The 27,323-nt window shown below is 37.5% G+C and overlaps 1 protein-coding gene across 1 annotated transcript in view; it reads left to right on the forward strand.

The window, feature by feature from the left end:
- Positions 1-27,323, forward strand: part of IMPG2 (interphotoreceptor matrix proteoglycan 2) — an 85,987-nt gene that overhangs the window by 34,865 nt on the left and 23,799 nt on the right. Inside the window, exons 6-10 of the mRNA XM_032350482.1 lie at positions 578-739; positions 4,681-4,739; positions 6,812-6,832; positions 12,992-13,236; positions 17,548-17,633. Of these exons, the coding sequence (XP_032206373.1) occupies positions 578-739; positions 4,681-4,739; positions 6,812-6,832; positions 12,992-13,236; positions 17,548-17,633 (573 nt within the window). The remainder of the gene's footprint in view (positions 1-577; positions 740-4,680; positions 4,740-6,811; positions 6,833-12,991; positions 13,237-17,547; positions 17,634-27,323) is intronic.

Consider the following 27,323-nt stretch of genomic DNA (forward strand, 5'->3'; position numbering starts at 1 on the left):
GAACTTATAAAAATATAAACAGTGTTACTCTTCTCATTCATTTTTATTTTGCAAAATGTTTTTCCTTTCTATAGCATGAGGAATGTATTATTTTTTAAATGAATTAATAAATATTTTTAAAATTTCCCCTTCAATTTTTTGTCTGATAAATATCTATGGATAAAATCCACAAAAACCACATTTCTTTGTGTTTTGAATGATTTTTAAGAGTCTAAACGGGTCCTAAGACCAAAAAGTTTGAGAACAACACTCCTAGGCTATTTTTAGATGATACTATTAGCATAGTCAACTCTTTTTAAACTCACAGATAATGTGATAGAAAATGGTCAACTTTGAAGGTTTTCTGTCTTTCCTTGAAGTAGCCATTGTGTGTTCAAAGGAATGTACAAATGCATGGCAATTTTAATGTTTTCCTATGTCTTAAAGTCCATCCTATTAGTTCCAAAGTCAAATATTGTATAAAAGGTCATCATTAGAAGTTTCTTCTGACACAGTGTCTGATATGTACTGATCAGTAGATATTTGTTGATTTCATGAGCAAACATCGACATTTATTGTTTTTTCTCTAAAAATCCAGATTAGCAATGAAATTGAGAATGTGATAGAAGAATCCACAAAACCAGCAACTGAGCAGATTGCAGAATTCAGTATACACCTTCTGGGAGAGCAATACAGGGAAGAACTACAGGATCCTTCCAACTTCCACCACCAGCACCTTGCGGAAGAGTTTATTTCAGAGGTAGATGATTTTGGGTTTGTTTTTCCTTCTTTTCTTTTCTTTTTTCTCTTCTTTCTTTCCCTCCCTCCCTCCCTCCCTTCCTTCCTTCCTTCCTTCCTTTCTTTCTCTCTCTCTTTCTAATTAACAAGACATTTTCCTGGGGTTGTAAATTTCCCATAGTCACAAGACTGGTTAAAGGTAGGTTAAGGAATTAAGCTTTTCTATTTGCTTCAGAGGGCTGCAACTTAGCTATTTCTTCAGAACACTCTGTAAAAAGGTCACAGAAAGGCAGGTGAGTTTATTTAATTGAAGCAAAATCTGACACACCTTTACCATCTGCTAACAAATAAATACTGTTTCCAAACTTCTGCTGCATAGCCAAAGAAGAATGTGTTCAATGGCATGGTTTTGACTTGACAGTATTTAGAGAAATTAGTATGTTTAAGGAACTACACACATTGTATTGTTTTTCTTGAAGGATCATTAAATTTAATTTGTTTTAATTTCCAATTAAAATTCTTTTTCTAAACTGAAAAATTTGGGGCAGTCAACACATAAGTAGTACACAGTACCGAGTTCAAAAGGACAAAAGAGTATCTGGTGAAATGTAAAGTTCCCTCCTATCTCTGTTCCCTGGTTGGAGGTGTTTTTAAAAAGGTCTTTCTTTAAAGAATCATGCCTTAGACTATCCTGCAACTTTAATTTCTGGAAGAATTCTATATGGGACTTGAAGTCAGGATTCTTTCAGTCAAAAATGATCCATACTTGGCCCACTTCTTGTGCGCCTTTGCTCTGGTGTAGTAGGGCATTGAGTGCCCATCTCCCCTTTCTGTCCAGTGACAGGGCACAGCATTCCTTCCTGTTTACTTCTTTTCCTTCCCTCTTGATGGGGTTCTCCTCGCCTGAGTTTTTCAATTCCATTACATTGGACTCATTTCCTTCCCTAGACACTATGTCTAGAGGAGAAAAAGAAATGTGCATCTCTCAGCCAAACAGCATCACTGCAGCCATCCGACGTAGGGAGTGTAAGCCAGACGACTATTTTTCCTATCTGTGTGGCCAAGTTGCAAGGCTGTATGGTATGTAGAAAAAATGTCAGCCAGGCCAGTGGCCACCTGGCATCAGATGTCTTGGATTAGCTGTCTGGTTCTCTGTGCTCTTGGAGTTAAGGAAACTTAGTGAGCTTGAGTGTTTAGATAAACAATTGCACTAAATGACCGTGTATTTAGAGGAAGTCTAAGAAACAGTCTCAAAAACATCTCCAGCAGAGACTTTATGAGGTAGATAGCTCTTGGCTTGAGGTGATTTGGGGGTCATGAAAGGTCTGGGTCTATCACGTAATGGTTTCTTTGGCATATCTCTATAGCCCTGTCCCCTTACTTACAATGAAATGTCTACCAGCAGCCACTTCCTGTGTAAAGCAGCTGAGTTAGAGATTTTGTCTCTGAAAGGTTCTGTGTTTAATGCAGATTGAAGGGGGTCCCTCTAACTCTCTCCCTGCAGGTTGCAGTTATAGGTACTGCTCCTTTAATATTATTTCCTAGGCAATATTATGGGAAGATATTCAGGGAAAAAGAAAGCCTAATTGGAGAGGATTGTGGTTCAGGAGCAATTACTTTTTTCTTTATGAAAAGGGTAAGATAAGCTTGGGACAACACCATGTATGATGTCAGAGAGAGAAAAGTAAGCAAGAAAGGTTAGGAGCATTGATAGCTGATGATAGCCACAGTATTAACACAGTGTCCTTGCATAGTGCCTATGGTCTACCTGTTGCTTTCAATCTGTTAGCTCACAGCAACCATGTGGGTAAGGATCTCCACTGTACAAATGAGGCCAGGAGGCCAAGTAAATTATTCATACTCCTTTCAACCTCTAAGAGTAGAAAGGAAAATCAAGTCTCCTCCTTCCTTTCAAAGTGTTCCTTCCTTTATACCATATAGAGTCACCTTAATTTTAGTTCAGGTGAAAAGTTAAAGTGAGCTTCACAGTTTTCCCAGTCCTGGTCTCAATTCTATAACTTTTTTATCATGAGATGGGGGAAGAAGAGGCATGTAATTCATTGGGAAGAATATTGGCTTTGGTGTTAGAAAGATTTGGGTTGAATATATTCTGATTTAGTTATTTACCAAATATATGACCCTGGGCAATTTAGTTGACATCTATCTCAATTTTCCCATATATGAAATTGGGAAAACATGTATCTCTTGACATTTCAAAGATGAGGAGTAATATTATAAAGCACCAGGCACATAGAAGTCATTTAATAAATAACATGTATTATTAATCTTGATGTTAATAAAGTGGAATGATTCTTCCAACTGGACACCTGTACAATAGCTAATTAGATGTGATGAATTAGAATACTTGTACGTGGTTAGACTCAAGAGATGACAAAACTCAAAATGAGATGGGTCTAGCAATAATAATAACAGACAGTTGTTTAACATTTTGCAATTAATGGAATTCTTTCAGGTACATTCATTTTAATCTTATGAAAACCTATATGCTTGATGGGCAGGGCAGTATTAGTTCTATAAAACAAGGCTTGTATGCAGTTACTTTGCCAGAAGAAACAGCTGAGAAAAACTCATTTTTGGATTCCTGTCCTGCAAGATTCCATCTCCACTTTCTTCCTACAAGAATTATGGCATTTCTCTCTTTCCTCTAAGAGAATAAAACAAGGCAAATTATCATAAGTAAAGAGTTACTTGGGTTTGGATTCTTTATCCTTAAGACATTGAGATCTTCAGTGAGCCATTTTTTTTTTTTTTTTTAAATCCCACTTTCCCGATTATATTAAGACTTGGTTTTAGAAGCAGATTCCCAGAGATGGCTCGACAGTCCACTAACAACTTCTTTCCTTATTCTGATGTTGGCTCCGTAGTGACTTATCTGCTGAGACTGTCACCTTCTGAAGTGTGGGCTAAGTGTTCAATGTTGTTAAAATATGTTTTTATGCATCACCGGACTATTTTTAGATTTGTAGTCCAGTTAGCATTCTTTCCCTCTCTCCAGTCACTAAGCTCATCTTGATTTACATGGCTGGATTTTAAAGGCTCAGTGATAAAACTGGTTCCTGTAGATGTTTTATAATTTGATCTTTTAAAAAACAAAAGATTTTATTTATTTATTTGACAGAGAAAGACACAGTAAGAGAGGGAATACAAACAGGGGGAGTAACAGAGGGAGAAGCAGGCTTCCTGCCAAGCAGGTAGCCTGATGTGGGGTTTGATTCCAGGACCCCAGGATCGTGACCCCTGCCGAAGGCAGACACTAATGACTAAGCCACCTCGGCGCCCCATAAATTGATCTTTTGGCCAGTTGAATTACCTGGTCAAAGCTTCATAACCTTCCTCATGACACCCGGTCAACAGGGCCTCTCTCCTGGGGGCTGAGCTTTTAGCTTGTGGACTAGTTTCTAATGTTGACTTTGCTTGCAGTTAGTTCCCCTTGTCTGGTAGGAACAGGAAACAGATGCCATCAGATACTTCACACTCACAGAAAACGAACACATGACTGTTTGTCAGTGTGTATGCTGTGGCCAGATTTCTAATCCAAACAATTACATTTAAAAATGTTGTTAAAGCTTTTTTTGTTGTTGTTCTTGAGACTAATGCTTTTTTTTTTCTACATTTTATCCCACAAGAGAAAAAGCAGTGCTTTGCCAGTAAGAAGTTGCTTTTCATAATTTGGAAAAAAATTAATATTAAAATACATTAAAACTTTAAAAGACAAAAATGTAAAAGAAAAATATGACAGTGTTGTGTTAAAAACTATTTTCTAAAATGGTAAGCTATTATAATTTTCTTATGTAACTTTCTGCCTACGATGTATCTGTATATGTATATAAGCTTCTACTAGTTATAAACAGTGCATTTTATAGTCAACTCTTAAAAACAGTACTTTCTATGTGCTTTTCTACATTTCTACATAGCTATAAACTTTATTTTTATTTTTAACAGGTTGAGAATGCATTTACTGGGTTACCAGGCTATAAGGACATTCGTATACTTGACTTTAGGTAAATAGATTCTAAAAATGTGCATATTTAGTAGCACTCTTTATTTCAATGTAATATCTTTTTGTGTTTATTATGTATGCTCTAAAAACAAATGAATGTTGTAATTCAATACTATTTCTGGTAAATGTGTTTTCTTAATGATAGTTTTTCAGGAGAGGAAACTGAATTAGAAAAAGGCAAAAGAATATATTCAAGGAGACCTACTAGATCTGTTGTTGGGCAGATAAGAACTTCAGAATTCATGTTCCCAGCTTTCCGTTGACAAGTTACGCTGCTTTTCCTTGGCAATGAGGGGAGCCTGAAGTCACATTAGAGATTATCTTGGCTTCCTACTAAATCTTGTCAGTGTTCTGCTGAGGTGACTTTGACATCTTACTGTAAGGCCATTCTGGAGGGGATGCATTTGTCTTCATTTCAAACATAACAGTTCTAAGTAAATCAGAGGCCTCTTTTTAAGACATCTCTTCTCTGCTTAAAACAGCATAATACTTGTCAGTGTTTTCTGAGTGAATGCTTTGTATCAGGGACTTTATATTCCTGAGCTAACTTAATCAGAATAAATATTATTATTAATACTCATTTTGCAGAGAGCAAACAGGTTTAAAAGGATGAAGTATTAGCCTGAAGTCAGAAAGTTTGTAAATTAGCGGTGGGAGAGGGATTTTGACACCTGGTTGCTGCCTTTACAGCTCTTACTCTTAAACCCCATGCTAGACTCAGTACTGGGAAGGTTTGGAGCATTTGGAGAATAGTTGTGACCCAGCTGTTGCATTCAGGGAAGCATGAGTAAGGGAACTGTGTAACTTCAAAGCATAATCTCCATAGGGCCTACATCTTACCTTTGGCATATTCTCTAATCACAACTTCGGGGTTTACCAGAAATACTAGCAAGCACTTACATAGTAGTTACAGTATGCCAGGATCATATCTATATAACTCATTTATTCCCAGCAACCATGCTATGATATAGTTATTAGTATCTTCTTTTTTTTTGTTGTTTGTTTGTTGTTGTTGTTGTTCCAATAAGGACACCAGAGCACAGGGAATTTCAATAATTTACCCAAAGACACTCAGCTAGTTATCTGTGCAGGGGAGAGGGCAAGCATGGTAAATTGACCCACCACCTACTCTCATATCCTGACCTGTCTCCAGTTCAACCTTAGCACTTCTCATAGAATACCGCCTCCAGTTTGACTAAAGCTCATAGGAGAACCCAAGAATGTGAAGCCCTTGAAGACCTCTCTCATCTGGCAACACGTAAAAGACAACATGGCCTTTGGAACCAACTTCCCTGAGTTGAAATCATGCTTTTGGCACTTCTGGCTGGATGATTTTAGATAAATTACACATTTTTTAAAGTTTCATTTATGTAAAAAAGAGAATTTACTATTAATTCTGCTTTACCAAAAATACTTTTGAAATGCTGGGTAAATTATGTAGCTTCTTTGTTCCTCAGTTTCTTTCCTGTAAAATGGGGACTCTAATGGTCCTTAATAATCTTAATGACGATTAAATGAATGAATGAATGAATTTTTATAAAACACTTAGCACAGTTTTCTGGCACATGGGAAGATCTATTGTCTGCTACATAAAATAAATAAATATTAAAGGCCATACAATACCCTGTGTTCAGTCCTGACCTTTCCCAGTCCCTTAGTATCTTTCTGTATAACATCCAATTTTCTTTTATTTTAAATTACATGACACATTGTCTACCAAAAAAAAAAAAAAATGTTTCCTAATTTTGCTAAATACCAGCAACTGGTGTTGTCTGCGGATCTACTGAAAAAAAAAAAAATTTACAAGAGAAAACCTTATATGAATGGTTTAAAGATAGTAAATATTGTCAGTTTAAAGATAGTAAATATTGTCGGTTTTAAAATAAAATCTTGTCTCCCCTTTTGTTTGCTACTTTCAGTGTACATCAGTTTGTCAACATCTAATGCTATGCAAACATTTTGATTTAAAGAAACATTGTAGAGGAAATAGATTAAGAACTTGCACTTTGATGAATGATGTGACAATTATAACTGTCTTAAACTCTACTTAACATTTTCAATTTTTATTTTCAGGTCCCCCAAGGAAAATGGCAGGTAGAGTACTTTTTGGTACTTTTCATACAGTCCACTGATTGAAAAGATAGTTTAGAAAATTCGGTAGCCCTAGGTCCAAGGGAGCATGGCTCAATTCTTTTATAACTTTCAAAATTAGCATCCATCTCCTTACAGATTGGGGGTTGGCAAACGTTTTTACTTAAGGGTCAGTTAGTAAATATTTTAAGCTTTTCAGGCCATTTCTTCTCTGTTGCAACCACTTAACTCAGCCATCAGATGAATATAGATATAGATAATACACTGAAAATGAATGAGCATGTCTATATTCCAATAAAAATTTATGGAAACTGAAATCTGAATTTCATGTAATTTTCACATGTCCAAAATATTGTTCTTGTTTTTATTTTTTCAACTACTTAAAAATATAAAATCTGTGAACTCATAGACCCTGGGCTGGATTTAGGTCGAAGGCTGTAGTCATAGACTGTCGACTGTTAAGTATTTGAGTTACACTTAATTTAAAACAGGAATAAAACCCACCAGTAATGTAAACACTCTCAAGGTACTATGTCTGTCATTCGATAATATAATCAAGTGTCACTTTAAGTGGTATATGAGAGGGAGAGAGCTGATCTCTGTTGTAGTTCATTTGCAAAAACAGCTGCTCTCTGGAATTTCTTAGAAAAGGCATAATATAAAAACATAGTCAATACCCTTTCTGGAGGTTGCTTGTCAGTTTTTGTTTTTGGATTCAAATTTATTTAAAATTCATTTTCTCTTACAAGATTGATATGTTTAAATAGAATTCATGAAGCAAATTTATGTGTAAACTATGGATGTGTTTAGACATACAGTAATACTACCTCATTGTAATATTTTTTATTTGAAAAAAGCTTTCTGACTTCCTCATTTTTATTTATGTTATTTAAGTAAGTGTTTACTAAGTGCCTCCTAATAGGACAAACCCTATACCTACAAAAATTAATAACTCGGTTTATTTCCTCTAGGAACACAGAATCTAATGAAAAGTGCTTTCAGAGATCTGTCAAATTACTGGTTCTTTCTTATTTTTTCATTTTATTTTCTTAATATCCCCTTGAGTAGTGAAAATGAGGATTAATATTCATTCTCCTTCTGGAAGTGAGGATATTTTGCCCAAGACCGACAAACTGATTTGCCATAAGTTATATAACTAGGAGGTTTCAGATATTTTGACCAAGGTACTCAGAATTTTGGTTTCTGTATTTTAAGTGTATGTAAACTGTTCTGTGTGTATATGTTATACGTATATGTGTTGATGATCATTACTCAACCGAAAGGCCTGATTGTTTAGTTGTTGCCCTCCTGGCATGATTAGAATATTAAAACAACCCAAACTCTCATGTTTAACCCTGAGACTTTTGGTCAGGGTTATGAGAGTTTTTGGTCATGTTATGACCAAAAGAATGATATCCAGTGACTGAGTGCTAAGTCCTCTATAGGGACACAGATACCAATATGAAGATATTAGATTTTATGAGAGAATTATTAACCTAGGTTAACAAAATTGTTCAGTATTGTCAGTTATTACCCTGTTGATGGAATTGATTCCTAACATTTTGGTATACTTGTATTCTGGACTGTGGATGAATAAATGTGTGGCACAGAAATAGTCTATTTATATAATACATAACCACTCTCTTTCTCCATCTCTGTAAGCATTTATATCCATATGGAATTTTCTATTTGCTTTGTACCTCTCCAGGTGGACACATTATTTTAAGTTAGTAGATTACCCATTTGAAGTGAGTCAGTAATCCATCTGCCTGGTATACTTCAAAACTTCAGCTCCAGGCTTTGTAAGAAGAAATTTTATAGGATATCTGAGTTTCTCTGAAATATCTTTATTTTGGTAAAATGAGGAATGATACTATTATTTCTTACATTGAAAATCTGCATATGTCACACAGCCAATCAGGGCATTTGAGTTAAGAGAATGAGAAAGGATAAATTTCACCTCCACGTGATTGATGTTTCTGGAAATAGCTGTCAGAAAGAGAAATTTTCCTTTATATAGCAGCTGGGTTAGTCTAGTTTAGAAGATGAAAGATGGTAATACAGTGGCAGCTGGTTAACTTGGAGGTGCTGAGTGTGGAGAGCAGACAGCTTTCTTTAATCAGATTGTTTTGTCTTGCAATGTGCATTCTGCTTCTTATGTACTTCCTTGGGCTCTTGACTTTCTTTTATTCTGTCCCTCATCCTGAGATGTCTCTCTGCTACATTTACCATGCCAGAACTCAGTCTGTTTTGGGTCATAGGGACATTCTTGGCTCCGAAGATAGATGGTTTCCTGATACCTTCAGCATTTCTTTGAGTTCTCTTCCCAGGACAAAAACATAGTGGTGAATTGCAGCATATCTCTGAGGCATTTTATCTTCTTTAATGAATTTATCCTCGCTAAACAAGGTAGACTACAATAGAGGTGTTATTTTTATATGTCTAAGGGAAATGTTGGGAGGTGGATTATATTTTGTCAATAAAGGATAAGGCCAGTAATCTAACGCATACTGCTTAATTTGCTCAGATTTCTTGATCCAGGAACATTTCTCTTAATCTTCTCCCTGTGATATTTAAAAGTCATGAAAGGAACATGGTAGAGTCTCAGTGAAGCTCTGATTCTCCTTGTCTAATTTTCTGCATAGCATGGGAATGAACTCAAGTGCTAAGTGGCACAGACATTTTTCTCCATTTTTTCCTTTATTAGTGCTTTCTGTCTTAGCATGAAATAGGTTGTGCAAAGACCCCAAGAAGCTCACCTTTCTGGAGATGTAGTCATGGTCTATCCCAGAGTTTAGAAAGAGCATGCACTTCTTCAGGATTGGGTTCTGGTTATGAAATAATATCTCTAAAATGATTATGCATTGGGCACCTGGATGGGTCAGTTGGTTAAGCTACTGCCTTCAGTTCAGGTTATGATCTCAAGGTCCTGGGATCCAGCCCCTCATCAGGCTCCCTGCTTAGCAAGCACTGTTTCTCCCTCTCTCTCTGCCCCTCCTTCTGCTTGTTCTCTCTACCTCTCTCAAATAAATAAATAAAATCTTTTAAAAAATGATTACTCAGATGTCACAAATGTATGAGGATAATGCATGCTTTTTAGGGTGAAAACTTTAGAGACGTTGGTATTTAGAGACAAAATTTTTCAGATTAAGTAGGGAGTATCATACTGTCATTTAAGTGGCACAAATTTAGTTCCCTTATCTGCCTGCATTAGTGAATAAAATTGACCATTTTTTTTTTTTTTTAAATTTTCACAAATATTAATTGAACTACTATGAGCCAAGCATTGTGCTGGAGGCTTGGGACACATACTGTGTGGCAAGTTCTGACCAGTAGGTGTCTCTCTTACTGTTTTATTCTTCCTCAGGGCCATCATTTTGGTTATTTTAGCATATTTTTCTGAATTTATATCTTTACAAAAGAAGATCAGGAATTACCCATGAAGCAATATATTCTGACATGAAAAATTAAGAGACTGAAAGAAGTTCTAGACAACAAGCTGATGTCTTACCACTTTGTAGAGCATTAGGATGTCAAAATACTCAGTTACTATATTTGAAGCCCCCTAAACCACCCCATTAGAAGTGGTAGCTTATCAGATCTGGGAGGAAAACCTTGTGGAAGTTACTCAGATTAGGCCAAAAACATCAAAGAGGCCTGGCTACTTGTATGGCTGGGGAGGGATGTCGCTTTCATGGTATCCTCTATAGTTCAGGGTATGAATCTGCAGGCAGCAGGCTCAGGACAGGTCCTGTACTCTCAGGAAGGACAGGTCTCTTAAGACCAATTCATGCTTACTAAATCATAAGGTATGATGCATTGTCTGGGATGCCAACTGATTTATTTAAGGCAAGAGATCTGCCAACTGACCAATTATTGCATTGTCTGGCTTATGCATTCTTTCCCTACAGAAAGTTTCCTTTGCAAGCTTGAAATAAGAGAAAAGAAGTTGGGTGATTTTTTTTTTTTTTAAAGATTTTATTTACCCATTTTTGAGAGAGAAGCAGGCTCCTCACTGAGCAGAGGCTCCATTTCAGGACCCTGGGATTAGGACCTGAGCCAAAGGCAGACCTTTAGCTGCTTAACTAAGTCACCCAGGTGCCTGGAAGTTGGGTGATTTTAATGGCCAGTATCATCAAGACGTGCTAGCCTGTTGTGGCGCCTCCAATCTACAGATCTCTTTTTATAAGGAAGCCACAATACATTGGCCTGAAGATTTCTACTAAATAGTGAAATAAATTAATTGACTAATCCCTTTTCCTAGACTCCATGAGCTCATTCTTATGTTGATACTTTCTGTTCAGATTTGTGAATACCTTAATTAGACTGTAGTTTTCTTTTTATATTCAGACGAGTTTAGATTTCTATTTATTTAGTAGGTACTGGGGGCCCCTCAGTGCCAGGTACCATGCTGAACACTGGAGATGGAATCTCAAGGAGAGACTGAAAGGCAGTCACTTTAAACAAAATCTTTTTACAAAATCACAGAAGCCGTATATTCTTTGATTATATATAATGATGTATAAGGAAGTTCAAAGGGAGAAGTACTTAAATTATTTGTATGCTTTGATTCGGGAGTCATTTTACTCCTACAGAATCTCTGAAGGAAGCTGTCTTTCTTGAGTGTTTATCTTTGGGAAAGTAGTGTTCTTCTGTCTTCCAGAAGTATCTTGGTGTGACTTGCTGGGTCCACTTCTGATGGCTGTGTCTCATCACAGACTGGTGGGAAGCCAGGGTGATGACTAGAGCAAATGATGAATATTTTGAGCATAATGAATTTCTTAAGCATAATGAATCTTTTGAGCATAATGGATTTTTTGGGTAATAGTTTAAATAAACCTGCTGAGAGTGTAGCATAGTAGTTCAGAAATCAGGTGCTGGAGTCAGGGTGATCTGTGTTTGAATCTTGACTCTACCACTTACAAGTTTTAAAATTTTAGGCAAGTCTTGTAACTTCTTTAAAGCTCAGTTTCTTTAATAATAATCTGAAGATAATAAAACCTTCACAGGGTTATTACGAAGATTAAATGAGATAAAGCATATGAAATACCTGTCACATGGTAAGCACTGTTAAAATGTTAGCTTTTAGTTGTTAGAGAAATCTGAGAGTCTAGAAGGAGTATTTTTATTGGCTTAAAAATTTCAGTCTAGTGTCATTTCTCCAAAATGATTATTTAAGAAAATATCAAATGGCATGTCAACTACAATTTATGTATTTTTACTCTACCCTTTATTCTAAGAAATCTCTTTGTTTGCTTATGGAAAGGTAAATAGTAAAAAAGCCCAGTCTCAGACAGTTATTTGTTAGCTCACTAAGGTTTTATTCAGCTCATTAGTGAAGGAGCCAGTGGAAAAATGAAAGCTAGTTAGTAGAGCATTTGAAAAACAGAAATTTATATAGTCAATTTGGGAAAGGTTTAGGGTAGTAAAATCATAAACTTTGGAGTCATCATTGCTACCAGGCCAGAAAAACCCCAGATAACTTCTTAATAGTTTTATTACAGTTTAGTATCAAACTTTACAGGACTGTAAATTGTCTGGACTATCAAACAAAATTCCATCTCCTGAGAGACTTAGAAAACTGTCATATTAGAAAACATTCTAGCATGATATTAAAAAAAAATCACAAGTCATTAATTTGCTTTATTTCCAAGTATTTCATATTTTCCTTCCCAATAACTATGTTTTAGTAACTTAGTAATTAAGCTTCTTCATTGCTTCAGGACCCACCTCTAATCGTGGAGTACATAATCTATACAACAACAATAAGAAAGAGAGATGAGAGGATTACCCCTTGTTGGATGTAGTTAGAAGATTTTGTTTTGTTTTTTTAAATCTGGGAAGAGAAATGCTAATAGGGAAAGAAGGAGGCTGGCTATTAGTGGAGAGGAACTGTTGGCTCCGAAGGAGGAAAGAAGCAGGGAGAAGAACAGGTTTACGTCATATAATACAGGGTTGAGAGCTATGAACCTCTGTTCTCTCGGAAGCAGGAAGGGATGGCAAAAGGTTGTCCAGGGTCTGCAGAGAATGGTTGTGGAATCCATGCTTTTTGAACCTCCCCCAGCCCCCCATCAGGTGTAGTGTTTGTACTCCATGGTTTCAAAGCTCCTTTCTTTGTGCTTCCTTAGCAGGGCCTAATCTGTCCTCTCTTTCCATCCATAGTGGCATAGATGTTCATTATGCAGTTACCTTCAATGGTGAGGCTATCAGCAATACCACCTGGGACCTGATTAGCCTTCATTCCAACAAGGTGGAAAACCATGGTCTTGTGGAACTGGATGATAAACCCACTGCTGTTTATGCAATTAGTAACTTCAGAGATTATATTGCTGAGACACTGCATCAGAATTTTTTGATGGGGAACTCCTCTTTGAATCCAGATCCTGACTCCCTTCAGCTTATCAACGGTGAGTTGATATCCATCAAAAAGTCCTTGTACAGCTTTAGTTTCCTTTCCAGTATACTCTGGTGAAAACCCATTTCCTTAAATATCTGTGGTTCTGAGCATTCTCTAGATTGCATGAGAAAGGAGCCATCCTGGTATGAATGGAGCTTTAGCCATGCAGCTATTTGGGATAGATCAATCAGGAGCTCTTAGGAGTATTGGTAGACAAAAGGCCACAAACAGTGGGGGAAATAGGGAACAACATGGTATTTTATTAGAAATAGTTTAGGGAAATGGGAGCAGCTTATAAGAAAAAGAGAAGTAGAATCTGCAAGCATGAATTGGAACAGGTTATAGTGCTGCTGGGGCAACCAACACAGTAATTCTCCACAGGCAAATTGACTGGTGTTAAGACTTAAAAACCAGAGAGCAGGAGACAAAAGAGCAGCTCAGAAAAGCTCAGGGCAGATCTTGGTCAAAGAAGAACTGATACTGGTTGATAGGCAGAATCCCCGAGAATTCAGTCCTAAGTTTGAATTTGGATAACTGGAAAGATCCAGTTATGATCTGAAATCAAGGGTTCATCAAGGAGGGTTTGAGTACTTGGGATTTAGAGGCTAAAAAGGGATCTAGTTAATCTCAGACTAAAGTTTACTAAGAATCTGGTTACTGGGGTGCCTGGGTGGCTCAGTGGGTTAAGCCTCTGCCTTTGGCTCAGGTCATGATCTCAGGGTGCTGGGTTCAAGCCATGTCTCAGGCTCTCTGCTCAGCAGGGAGCCAGTTTCCCCCCTCTCTCTGCCTGCCTCTCTGTCTGCATGTGGTCGCTCTCTCTCTCTGTGTCAAATAAATAAATAAAATCTTTAAAAAAAGAAAAAAGAGTCCGGTTACTGGTGTTGCAACAGTTTAACTCATCAGGGACATGATGTCCTATTAAATTACCTACTCCTTCATGTTTATTTCTTTATGACATCTTCTTTCATGGGTCGTTTAGCTTTTAAGATGTCCATGGAGTATATTTTACTGAAATGATTGCATGGGAAATGTACCAGCTACCAAACAGGAAAACCCATGAATGAGAGACAATACTAACAATGATGCATTTTTATAGTCTCTTTGATTCCCACATTTTCTTAAGAGAAAAGAATCTGTATCTTTTCAGGCAGTTATCACCTAGGCCTGTGTGTGTGTATAAATAAACAAACACAAATACAGACGAGAGAGAAAGAGAGAGAAAAGCTTTAATGAAATTTTACTATGTATAATTCCTTACTTCCTAAAGAAGATTTTTTTTGAGGGCTTCACTAAAACTTTAAATTGCTTTTCAATTATTTTGGCTGCGAGACTGACGTTTCCTTAAAACGATAATGTGCTGAAACAGAGCCCCAAAGTGGCCTGGATGTCATATGGGCTATATAGGACTTTGAAATGGAGAAACTATTTATTTATTCATTTATTTATTTATTTATTCATCTATCTATCTATCTATCTATCTATTTATTTATTTATTTATTTATTTATTTTAAAGAGAGCATAAATTGGGGGAGGGGAAGAGGGAGACGAGAGAGAATCTGAAGCAGACTCCCCACTGAGTATGGGGCTTTATCTTACCACCTTGAGATCACGAACTGAACAGAAACCAAGAGCCAGAAAGCTTAACCAATGGCTCCTAAAGTGGAGAAGCTCTTTCTTCGTAGATGATAGTGATAGTGGGCTATCAGTTCTAAAACATGAAAGAACCTTTGTATTTTGGAGCAGTGCGATATCCTGGGCTTACTTTCTCATATACTTCTTTCTTGTTGTGGAATCTTGTTGGAATACCTCAGCCAGATAAAATAGTGAAAGGAGGCTTGTTATAATCTGAAATTGCTGAAGTCCTTTTGGCAAAGCTGGTATAGACTAGCTGGGAGCTACCTAAGGGGACAGCAAGTAGGCAGAAGGTTCTAGAAATCTGGATATTGGGATCTGAGAAAAAAATGAAGCCGGAGGTCATGACTGAAGGAGATGGGAAACTAAACTGAGCAGAAGTTACTAACACCAAGGTTATTAACGAGGGTAGTGGTGAATGGCATGGAGATTAAGGTATGCAACAGGAAAAGTGAGATTGTTTAGGAAACTAAATCCACAAACAGCTTAGGAAGGTCTTCTTTTTATGGTTGTAGAGCTAACTTCTAAAAAGGAGTTTAGCAATTGAGAATTTCTAAGCAAATTTAACAAAACTTTAGGATATACAGGAGAAACTAATTCAGATATATTGATCTTTCATTAGATGTATGTTTCAGTTGCACAAAATTTTGTGTCTAAATCTATTTCTATTGTCATGCCAACTCAGAATTCTGAATGGCTGTTGCTTTCTAGGTAACCTGGTCATCATTTCTTAAAGATAGATAATCCTTGATCCATGGTACTTATTTTCTATAGAGGACAAGATAGCTGAATACACAACTGAAAAAGAGTTTTGGAAAATACTTAAGTCAAACAGGGGTTTTTACTTCTCATTGATCCCTTTTAACAGCTGAATAAAGAGAGATCCTGCTTCTGTTTTTAGTGCATACACCAGATCAAGTCGTGGCAATCCTTATTTTTCTTTCTTTAGCTTTTATAGATTCCCTTTCCCCTTCAGGCAAATCAGTTTCTTCTTTGTATCCCATACATTGTATATATGCCACTCACATCATTTTATAATTTGTATGTGTCTCTCTGACATAGGGAATACTTGCATAGGAGAAGCTTGACTTTATTAATGTTTATAGTCTCAACTTTATCAAAGTCTGTAGTAACTAGCAAGGATTCAGTAAGCCTTTGTTGAATTATGTTATATATTCTGCTGTCTTACCTTTATTGCTCTTTAATATTGGTATAGAGGTAAACTCTCTGGTGTCCTAACCCATTTTTCAAAGATACTTTCTGTCAAAGAGGAAATCTTTTTTTTTTTTTTTTTAAGGATTTTATTTATTTCTTTGACAGAGAGATAGAGAACACAAGTAAGCAGAGCAGAGGGAGAGAAAGATGCAGGCTCTCTGTGGAGCAGGGAGCCTCATGCAGGGCTCAACCCCAGGACCCTGGGATCATGACCTGAGCCAAAGGTAGCCACTTAACCAACTGAACCACCCAGACGCCCGAGGAAATAATTTTTTATAATTCTTAGTATCAAGCAAATAAGTTGGAAGTTCAGTTTAACATCCTTATTAAAATGACAAAAAAAAAAAAACAACTTAAAATCTGCTTTACAGGAATCTTGAAAAGAGTAAATAATGCTTGAAGGAAGAAAAAGAAAAAATATAGGAACATCTTAAATGTAATAATGAGAATATTTTATGTTGGAGTCTTATAAATCAGATAGATTTTGTTACTACTAATGCCGGCAGGCCAGGTTCAAGGACCCAGAGAGGGCCCCACAGTAACAGCCATGAGCGTCCTTGGTGACATGCAGGATAAACATCAAGCACAAGCTGCAGGAAGGGAGAGAGCAGAGTTTACTGAAGATATGGAGAGAGAGCAGATACGAACACAGTATCCGGGAAACTTGGAAAGCGAGACAGTTATGTCTTTACTTGGGGTCTGGGGTTTTTAGTGAGGACTGTAGTCTGGTGTACATGTCCTCTCAGGCATCTGGGAACCAGCTAGAACAAGGACAGTGTTCCAGGTGTCCTTCATAAGCCTCCTATTCCTGGGAGCCAGGAAGTCTTGGCATTGAGATGTTTGGTGCCTGTGGTCTGGAATACACATACGATGGCCTTGTCACGTCATTCTCCCGTGGCCCTTCCTTTGATGTTATCTGTTGTGCTGGAAGACTCTAAAAAAATCATTAACTTCTTGTCCCTTACAAGGAGGACATATACATGTTCCATGAGGCATGTGTAAAGTGAGAGTACAAGTCCTAGTAAGAACAGAAGCAGGAAAAAGAGGAAAAAGCAGATTTTTATGGAGTCTTTCAGTTTCCCTATCTCAATATAAGTAAAATATCTGAATAAAATAACAACACTTTATGGGGCACCTGGGTGGTTGAGTGGGTTAAGCCTCTGCTTTCGGCTCAGGTCATGATCTCAGGGTCCTGGGATCGAGCCCCACATCTGGCTCTTTGCTCAACAGGGAGCCTGCTTCCCCCTCTCTTTCTGCCTGCATCTCTGCCTATTTATGATCTCTCTCTCTCTCTCTCTGTTTGAAATAAATAAAATCTTTAAAGAAAATTTAAGAAAAAACCCACCATTTTCTAAGCAAGTCTCCCTTATCTGTTGTGCCAAGATCTAAACTATTAAAAAGGAACAGCCTGGTTTTTAGTTGTCCCTGAAGCTCATATACAATATTGCCTCAACTAAAAATGTTCTTTCTTCAGTGAGAGGAGTTTTACTTCCTGAAACTGAAGACCTAGTTTGGAACACCCAAAGCTCAAGTCTTCCGTCAACCCCACCATCCATTCTGGTAAGTATGTTTCTATGTTTTATGCCTAGAATCAGGCCTTCAAACTTCTCTTCTTCATACACTCACCTGCTTACTTTGGCATCGTGAATTTCCTGAGCTGTTCCTATTTCAAATATTTTCTTACATCATCCTTGGAACATTATTCACAGTTGTCAGCTCCAGAGTCCGAAGTATTGGTTCAGAAAATTTAAGCCTTCTGCTGTAATTAAATGAAGTCTGCACTGGTTAATTGCCAAGCTCTACATGTGCTATAAACCTTACTTATGGTTTATGATTATTTGGTAATAATTAAATTATAAGTACCTACTGAGTTGTTCTCTAAAAGTTACTCAGAAGTAGTTTTTATAGCCAAGACTATAAATCGGTGTACATAGGTACATAGAGTATAGATTTGTGTTCTGAAGATTGTATTGAAGAAAAATGTCAGACTCCAAAGCATATAGAATAGCGTGTGTATGGGAGAAAGAAAGAATAAAAATAGCAGCCAGCCGACAAATGACAGGGATTCAAAATCAGGACTCCTTTTAATCTGTAACGAAAACATTCCCATTTGCGCAGAAACATCATGGAATGAATGTTCCTTTTTGTTTTTACCACCCAGCTCTCCTGGGTGATCCTTTATCCCCTCCAAACCCCTCCACTTGCCACTTCACCCATAGAGAGGCATCCAGTACCCCTAGACATGACCTGGGTACAAAGCATTTGTGAATCTTTTGTTACCACATAGAGTAGGGGGACTCCCTTCTACATTCCCTACTCCTATTCCCCTGAGACTTTTCTGTCTCACAGAAGCTTTTTGAAATACCTGTTTCTTGACTTTAATCTTGCAATGAACATTTGCAAAGTTGACCCCAAATTCACTTAGCCATTAATACAAGCAGCCATTTCTTATACTCCATTATAGAGCAGCTCAGTATTGAAATGTGGTGTCATTAGAAATACTCCTTTCACTGAGTTCCATATTTGAGAAAGAAGGTAGTGGGGATTGACACTAGAAATTACATTATTTGGTGTTTATTTATTCAATCACTTATTCATTCCTTCAAAAGTATTTATCATGTGCTTTTCACATGCCAAATGCTGGGGAAACTAAGATGAATAAAGGTGTGGGTTTGCCCTCACGAAGTTTCCAGTCTGGTAGACAGACTTTTCCACAGGTAAGGTGATGCAGTGGTAGGAGTCCATCCTGAATGTAGTGGCAGAGGATGGTGATTCGCTGTAAACATGGCACCACTAGTCTTCAGTCCTCACCCTATTCGTCTCAGGCTTTTCTAACCACAGAATGATGTTGTAAAGATAGGAATTTCTGTATGAGGCAGAGGTTGCCAGCTGGAAACCAGCCAGCTGGATCCAGATGTAAGCATGTACTTTGGAGCCAATTTTTTTTTTTTAAGATTTAATTTATTTATTTGACAGAGAGACAGCAAGAGAAGGAGCACAAGCAGAGGGAGTGGGAGAGGAAGAAGCAGACTTCCTGCTGCACAGGGAGCCTGATGCAGGGCTCAATCCCAGGAAGCTGGGCTCTTGACCTAAACCAAAGGCAGACACTGAATGATTGAGCCATCCAAGCACCCCCCTGGGGACAAATTTTTTAAAAAGCTAACATATAACAATTAGGATATTTTTGCAAGAAAATGTAGATTTCCAACTTCTTTTGAAAACCAGGAAGATCTGGTATTCTTAGGCTGATGTCTCCCTGTTGCAGTAGTTAAAGTAGTTAAGGTTTGGCTGAAAGGGCCTTGTCCTTTAATGAAGATAAGCACTGACTAAACGGGCTCACAAGGTGTCTGCAATTTGGCTCCATTTGCATAAAAGCCAACCCCTCAGCTTTTTGAATAGTGCTAACTGTGGGGGCGTTCAGTGACAGTTTGAGGAGACAGTGGGATTGTTAATGGACGATAATTAGACATGAAGAAAAAGAATGATTAATTAGAAGTGTGTGGCTATTGATTTTCCTTCTTTTTGGGTGGCAAACTGTTAAGATTTTGTTCTTTTATAGAAAGGAGGTTAAATTTTTTTTACAGATTTGATTTTTAGAAATTGAGGTAAAAATGTTGGGATATTGAATTTGACACCTTTTGGCATCCTAACTTGGAAAATCGCATGTTGCACAGTATGCTTTCTATAGCACTAGCAAGCTTTTCAATTGGCATTCACAGAAGTGAAATTGGGCCAGTGTAAGTTAATGTGCTACACCAAACTAAAAGAATTCTTGAGTTGAATTTGTTACTATGGGAACATCTATTCCCATAAAAATAAATGAAGTGCTATTACTGGCATATAGATGTTATACCTTTCGCAATGTATGACAAAGCTTCATTGCCATGCCATTTTTTAGAGGGCACTTATTTGGAGTAGAAGGTCATCCTTATTTAAAAAGTCAAGTTGTGGTAGTTCAGTCAGTTAAGCATCTGACTCTTAGTTTCATCTCGGTTCACAATCTCAGGGTCCTAAATTGGAGCCCCACTTCGGGCTCCCACTCAGGGTGGAGGAGTCTATTTGAGATTCTGTCTCTCCCTCCGCCTTTGTGCCCTGTCCTCCCACTCGTGCTGTCTTTCTCTCATTAAAAAAAAAAAAAAAAAAAATCAAGTTGCCTACTTTCACTTTTTATGTGGCCTATTTATGACTTGACTTTTATTAGAGATATTCTGTATTACTTTTAATTTTCATGGAATGAAAAGGCATTTCATTTGTAGATATACTGAAATTGTGTATATTGTTGGAGAATTTCTTTTTCATTAAGGATGGAGCTGTTTTCCTAACGTGTGTCAAGTCATAAGATCTGTCTGATAAAACTCAATTTTTTCAACACAGGTTAAAGTGCTTAAACATTTCACTTGGCATTTTGAAAAAATTCACATATAGAATTTGAAAGGGTATAAATATGTCTGACTTAGCTGGATGAATGTATGGTTTTAACACATCTCTAGATGTGGTTTTAGAGTGAATTCCCTGGTATGGTATGATTGTCATCATCCTAATTAATTTTTTGTGGAACAAACTTGGCATTGAGCAAATGGCCTTCTTGCTTCTCCTTGAATGCATTTCTGGTTTTAGATACTAGAAAAAGAAATGGGAAGGAAAAATGTTTTCAGGCTATACAACCTCCATATTCAACATAGTAGATATTTACATATTAGAAAATGGGCTTTCCTCTCTCTCTTTGCTCTGTTTACCTGGGTCTTACAGACCTGTGGACATAGGCTAACCTGAGTAAGAATGGACTGCCAAGGCTGTTCTAGTTTCTCCTCTGGGAATCCTTTCGCCTTCTGGTGATGTATACTTAACACGTATCTTTCAATGAACAGTCTGGTATAGTGGGCAAAGCACTGGGACTGAGAACTCTAGAAACTCAGGAGTGTAGTTCTGATTTTTTTTCTCAATTTTCTGTGACTGTGGGCATTTCACTTCCATGAGACTCAGTTTCTTATCTTCATTAGGCAAGTTTAAACTACATGATTCGTGATTCCTATTCTAGGGGTGCCTGGGTGGCTCAGTGGGTTAAAGACTCTGCCTTCGGCTCAGGTCATGATCTCAGGGTCCTGGGATTGAGCCCCGCATCGGGGTCTCCGCTCAGCAGGGAGCCTGCTTCCCCCTCTTTCTGTGCCTGCCTCTCTGCCCACTTGTGATCTCTCTCTGTCAAATAAATAAATAAAATCTTAAAAAAAAAAAGATTCCTATTCTAAAATGTGACATGTCTGTTTTATTCACACATTTGTACACACTCACCCCCCTAACATGGTTCTGAGAGTCAGTTTTCAATATGTGAGGTGGGAGTGTTCCCACACAGCACCATGTAATTCTCCAGACACCAGCTGGGTGTTCAAGGATTCAATTCAATTCTGACAATATCTCCTCAGAGATAGCATCAGATTCCACAGATTAAAGGTTCATTTCTGTCCACTTCCACTTCAGACACCAGTTGTTGCAAGCCTACATTGCTACCTGTGCTTTTGACCAACCAGCTATAAATCACAGGTTCCCATGACCTCTTTCTCAAGTTTGGTTAATTTGCTAGGATGGCTCACAGAACTCAAACATTTTATTTACCAAATTACTGATTTGTTATAAAAGATAAAATTCAGAACAGCCTGATAGAAGAGATGCATAGGACAAGGTATGTGTAAGGGGTGCAGAGCTTGCAAGCCCTCACCAGGTATGCTGCTCTCAGGCTTCTCTAGGTGTTCACTAAGCCAGGCTCTTTGGACTCTATCCTTGGATTTTTATGGAGGCTTCCTTAGAGAAGTATGATCAATTAAATCATCAGCCATTGGTAACTGATTCAACCTCTAGCCCCTCTCGCCTCCATGGAGGTCCCAGGGTGGGACTGGAAATTCCAACCCCTTAATCACATGGTTGGCTTTATTGGCAACAAGTACCCATCCATAAGTGCCCTCTAAAAGTTACTCCATTAACATAACAAAAGACACTTTAATAACTCTCAACACTTAGGCAATTCCAAGGGTTTTGGGATCTGTGAGCCAGGAATTATAGACACTAAAACCAGATATATATATTTATAAATTACAATATCATACCTCTTTTCCTAATATAAGATTTATAACCAAAGGAAAGTCTTTTAAGAACCTGAGTTTTGGGCAAGACAAAAGCTGGTAATTTTTCTTAATTTGTTTTCCTTTCCCACTCTGGACTTCAATTTGTTGACTTTTCATTTATCTGGAATTGAACTCTTGCTCTTTCCATTGGGACCATTCTTTTTTTCCTTCCCAAGTTTACTGTGACATAGTTGACATATAATATTATATAAGTTTAAGGTGTACATGATGATTTGGTACACTTATTGGGAAATGATTACCATGGTAGGGTTAGTTAACACTTCATCACCTCACATAATTACCTTTTCTTTTTCTTTCTTTTTTTTTTTTTTGTGGTGAAAACATTTAAGATCTCTCTTAGCAATTTTCAAGTATGTAATACAGCATTGTTAATTATAGTCACCATGTTTAACATTAGATTTCCAGAACTTATTCATCTTATAACTGGATGTTGCACCCTGGGACCCACATCTCCTCACTTCCCCCCCCCCCCATGGAAATCATTATTCTTGTCTCTATTTATGAGAGTTCCGCTTTTTTAGATTCCACATATAAGTCACATCAGGCAGTATTTGTCTTTCTCTGTCTAGTTCATATCACTTAGCATAATATCCTTAAGATCCATCCATGTTGTCACAAACAGCAGGATTTCCTTCTTCCTCATGGGTGAAAAGTATTCCAGTGTGTGTGTGTGTGTGTTTGTGTGTTTGTGTGTTTGTGTGTTTGTGTGTGTGTGTGTGTGTGTGTGTGTGTGTGTAAACCGCATCTTCTATTATCCGTTCATCCTCTGATAGATACTTAGGTTGTTTCCATATCTTGGCTATTGTGAATAATGCTGGAGTGAACAAAGGGGTGTTGGTATCTCTTTGATATACTGATTTCATTTCCTTTGTGTATGTATCCAGATATGAGATTACTCTATCATATGGTGGTTTTATTTTTAATTTTTGAGGAAACTCTATATTGTTTACCATAATGGCTGTATATTCCCACCAATATGAACAGGGTTCTCTTTTTCCCATATCATTGCCACACCTATTATCTCTTGTCTTTTTGATATTAGCAATTTTGACAGGTGTGAGGTAATGGCTCATTGTGGTTTTGATTTGCATTTCCCTGACGATTAACATCTTTGAACATCTTTTTATATACTTACGGCCATTTGTAGGTCTTTTTGGAAAAATATCTATTCAAATCCTCTGCCCATTTTTATTTTTTTTAATTTTTATTTTTTTTAATCAAATTATTTTTCCAGTGTTTCAAGATTCATTGTTCATGCACCACACCCAGTGCTCCATGTAATACATGCACTCCCCAATACCCACCACCAGGCTCACCCAACCCCCCACCCTCCTCCCCTCCAAAACCTGCAGTTTGTTTCTCAGAGTCCACAGTCTCTCATGGTTCATCTCCCCGTCCGATATCCCCCAACTCACTTCTCCTTTCCAACTCCCAATATCCTCCATGTTATTCTTCATGCTCCACAAGTAAGTGAAACCATGTGATAATTGACTTTCTCTGCTTGACTTATTTCACTCAGTATAATCTCCTCCAGTCCCATCAATGTTGATACAAAGTTGGGTATTCATCCTTTCTGCTGGAGGCATAGGACTCCATAGTGTATATGGACCATATCTTCTTTATCCATTCATCTGTTGAAGGGCATCTTGGCTCTTTCCACAGTTTGGTGACCTTGGCTATTGCTGCTATGAACATAGGGGTACTGATGGCCCTACTTTTCACTACATCTGTATCTTTGGGGTAAATACCCAGTAGTGCAGTTTCAGGGTCATAGGGTAGCGCTATTTTTAATTTTAAGGAATCTCCGCACTGTTTTCCAAAGTGGCTGTACCAACTTGCATTCCCACCAACAGTGTAAGAGGGTTCCTCTTTCTCTACATCCTCTCCAACACATGTTATTTCCTGTCCTGTTAATTTTGGGCCATTCTAACTGGTGTAATGTGGTATCCCAATGTGGTTTTGATTTGAACCTCCCTGATGGCTAATAATGATGAAAATTTTTCTAAGTGTCTGTTAGCCATTTGTATGTCTTCTTTGGAGAAGCCTCTGTTCATGTCTTCTGACCATTTTTTGGATGTGATTATCTGTTTTGTGTGGGTTGAGTTTGAGGAGTTCTGTATAGATCTTGGATATCAGCCCTTTGTAGTGTCATTTGTGAATATCTTCTCCCATTCTCTGGGTTGCCTCTTTGTCTGTTGACTGTTACCTTTGCTTTGCAGAAGCTTTTGATCTTGATGAAGTCCCAAAAGTTCACTTTTGCTTTTGTTTCCTTTGCCTTTGGAGACATGTCTTGGAAGAAGATGCAGTGGCTGATGTCGAATAATACTGCCTATATTCTTCTCTAGGATTTTGATAGATTCCTGCCGCACGTTGAGGTCTTTTTTCCATTTCGAGTTTATCTTTGTGTATGGTGCAAGAGAATGGTCAAATTTCATTCTTCTATACATAACTGTCAAATTTTCCCAGCACCATTTATTGAAGAGACTGTCTTTTTACCACTGGATATTTTTACCTGCTTTGTCGAAGATTAGTTGATCAGAGAGTTGTGGGTCCATATCTAGGCTCTCTACTCTGTTTCACTGGTCTGTGTGTCTTTTTTTGACAGTACCATGCTGTCTTGGTGATCATAGCTTTGTAGTAAGGCTTGAAATCAGGCAATGTGATGCCCCCAGTTTTGTTTTTCTTTTTCAACATTTCCTTAGCAATTCAGGGTCTCTTCTGTTTCCATACAAATTTTTGGATTCTTTGTTCCTGCTCTTTGAAAAATGCCAGTGGAATTTTGATCAGGATGGCATTGAATGTATAGATTGCTCTAGGTCATATAGACATTTTCACAATGTTTATTCTTCCAATCCATGAGCATGGAATGCTTTTCCATCTTTTTGTGTCTTCTTCAATTTCTTTCACAAGTGTTTTGTAGTTTCTTGAGTATGGATCCTTTACCTCTTTGGTTAGGTTTATTCCCAGGTATCTTATGGTTCTTGGTGCTATAGTAAATGGAATTGATTCTCTAATTTCCCTTTCCATATTTTCATTGTTAGTGTATAAGAAAGCAACTGATTTCTGTACATTGATTTTGTATCCTGCCACATTACTGAATTGCTGAATGAGTTCTAGTAGTTTGGGTACGGAGTCTTTTGGGTTTTCCATATAAAGTATCATGTCATCTTCGAAGAGAGAGAGAGTTTGACTTCTTCTTTGCCAATTGAATACCTTTTATTTCTTTCTGTTGTCTGATTACTATTGCTAGGACTTCTAGTACTATGTTTAACAAGAGTGGTGAGAGTGGACGTCCTTGTCATGTTCCTGATCTCAAAGGGAAGGCTGTCAGCTTTTCCCCATTGAGGATGTATTCACTGTGGGTTTTTCATAGATGGATTTTATGAAGTTGAGGAATGTTCCCTCTTTCCCTATAGTTTGAAGCATTTTAATCAGGAACAGATACTGTTTATCTTGTCAAATGCTTTTTCTGCATCAGTTGAGAGGACCATGTGGTTCTTTTCTCTTCTCTTATTGATTCATCCTATCACATTGGTTGATTTGCAAATGTTGAACCACCCTTGCATCCCAGGGGTAAATTCCACCTGGTCATGGTGGATAATCTTTTCAATGTACTGTTGAATCCTATTAGTTAGTATCTTGTTGAGAATCTTGGCATCCATATTCATCAGGAATATTGAAATTCTCCTTTTTGATGGGGTCTTTGCCTGGTTTGGAGGTCAGGATAATGCTGGCTTCATAGAAAGAGTCTAGAAGTTTTCCTTCTGTTTCTATTTTTTGAAATAGCTTCAGGAGAATAGGTATTATTTCTTCTTTGAATGTTTGGTATAATTCCCCAGGGAATCTGTCAGGTCCTGGGCTCTTGTTTTTTGGGGGAGGTTTTTTTTTTTTTTTTTAAATCACTGCTTCAATCTTTTTACTAGATATTGGCTTGTTCAGGTTGTCAATTTCTTCCTGATTCAGTTTTGGAAGCTTAACGTATTGGCATATGGCTGTTGATAATAATTTCTGGTGATTGTTTCTATTTCCCTTGTGTTCTTCGTGATTTCCCCCTTTCATTCATAATTTTATTAATTTGGATCCTCTCTTTTCTTTTGATTAGTTTGGCCACTGGTTTATCAATTTTACTGATTCTTTCAAAAAACCACCTTCTGGTTTCATTGATGTGTTCTATTGTATCTCTGGTTTCTATCTCATTGATCTCTGCTTTAATCTTGATTATTTCCCTTCTTGTGTGTGGGATTAGCTTAATTTGTTGTTGATTTTCCAGTTCTTTAAGGTGTAAAGAGAGCTGGTGTATTCTGGATTTTTCAATTTTTTTTTGAGTGAGGCTTGAATGGCTATGTACTTCCCCCCCTTAAGACTGCCTTTGCCATATCCTACAGGTTTTGCACCAATGTGTCTTCATTCTCATTGGTTTCAGTGACTTGTTTAAGTTCTTTTTTGATTTCCTGGTTGATCCAAACATTCTTAAGCAGTGTGGTCTTTGGCTTAAGGAATCTCCAAACACTCTTACAAGTGTTTGAATTCCTTCCAAACTTTTTCCTTGTGGTTTAGCTCCAGTTTCAAAGCATTTTGGTCTGAGAATATGCAGGGAATAATCTCAATCTTTTGGTATCATTGAGCCCTGATTTGTGACCCAGTATATGGTCTACTCTGGGAAAGTTCCATGCGTGCTTGAGAAGAATGAGTGTTTTGTTGTTTTAGGGTGAAGTGTTCTGTATATATCTATTAGGTCCATCTGGTCCAATGTGTCATTCAAAGCTCTTGCTTCTTTATTGATTTTCTGCTTGGATGATCTGTCTGTTACTAAGAGTGGCATGTTAAGATCCCCTACTATTAATGTATTCATATCAATATGACTCTTTATTTTGATTAACAGTTGGCTTACGTAGTTGGCTTTCCCATGTTGGGGGCATAAATATTTATAATTGTTAGATCTTATTGGTGGATAGACCCCTTAAGAGTGAGGTGGTGTCCTTCTGTATCTCTGGCTACAGTCTTTAGTTTAAAATCTTATTTATCTGGTATGAGAGTCACTACCCCAGCTTTCTTTTGAGGCCCATTGGCAGGAAGGATGGTTCTCCATCCCTTCACTTTCAGTCTGGATGTA

The sequence above is a fragment of the Mustela erminea genome, chromosome 1, assembly GCF_009829155.1.
Source record: "Mustela erminea isolate mMusErm1 chromosome 1, mMusErm1.Pri, whole genome shotgun sequence".
Taxonomy (NCBI): domain Eukaryota; kingdom Metazoa; phylum Chordata; class Mammalia; order Carnivora; family Mustelidae; genus Mustela; species Mustela erminea.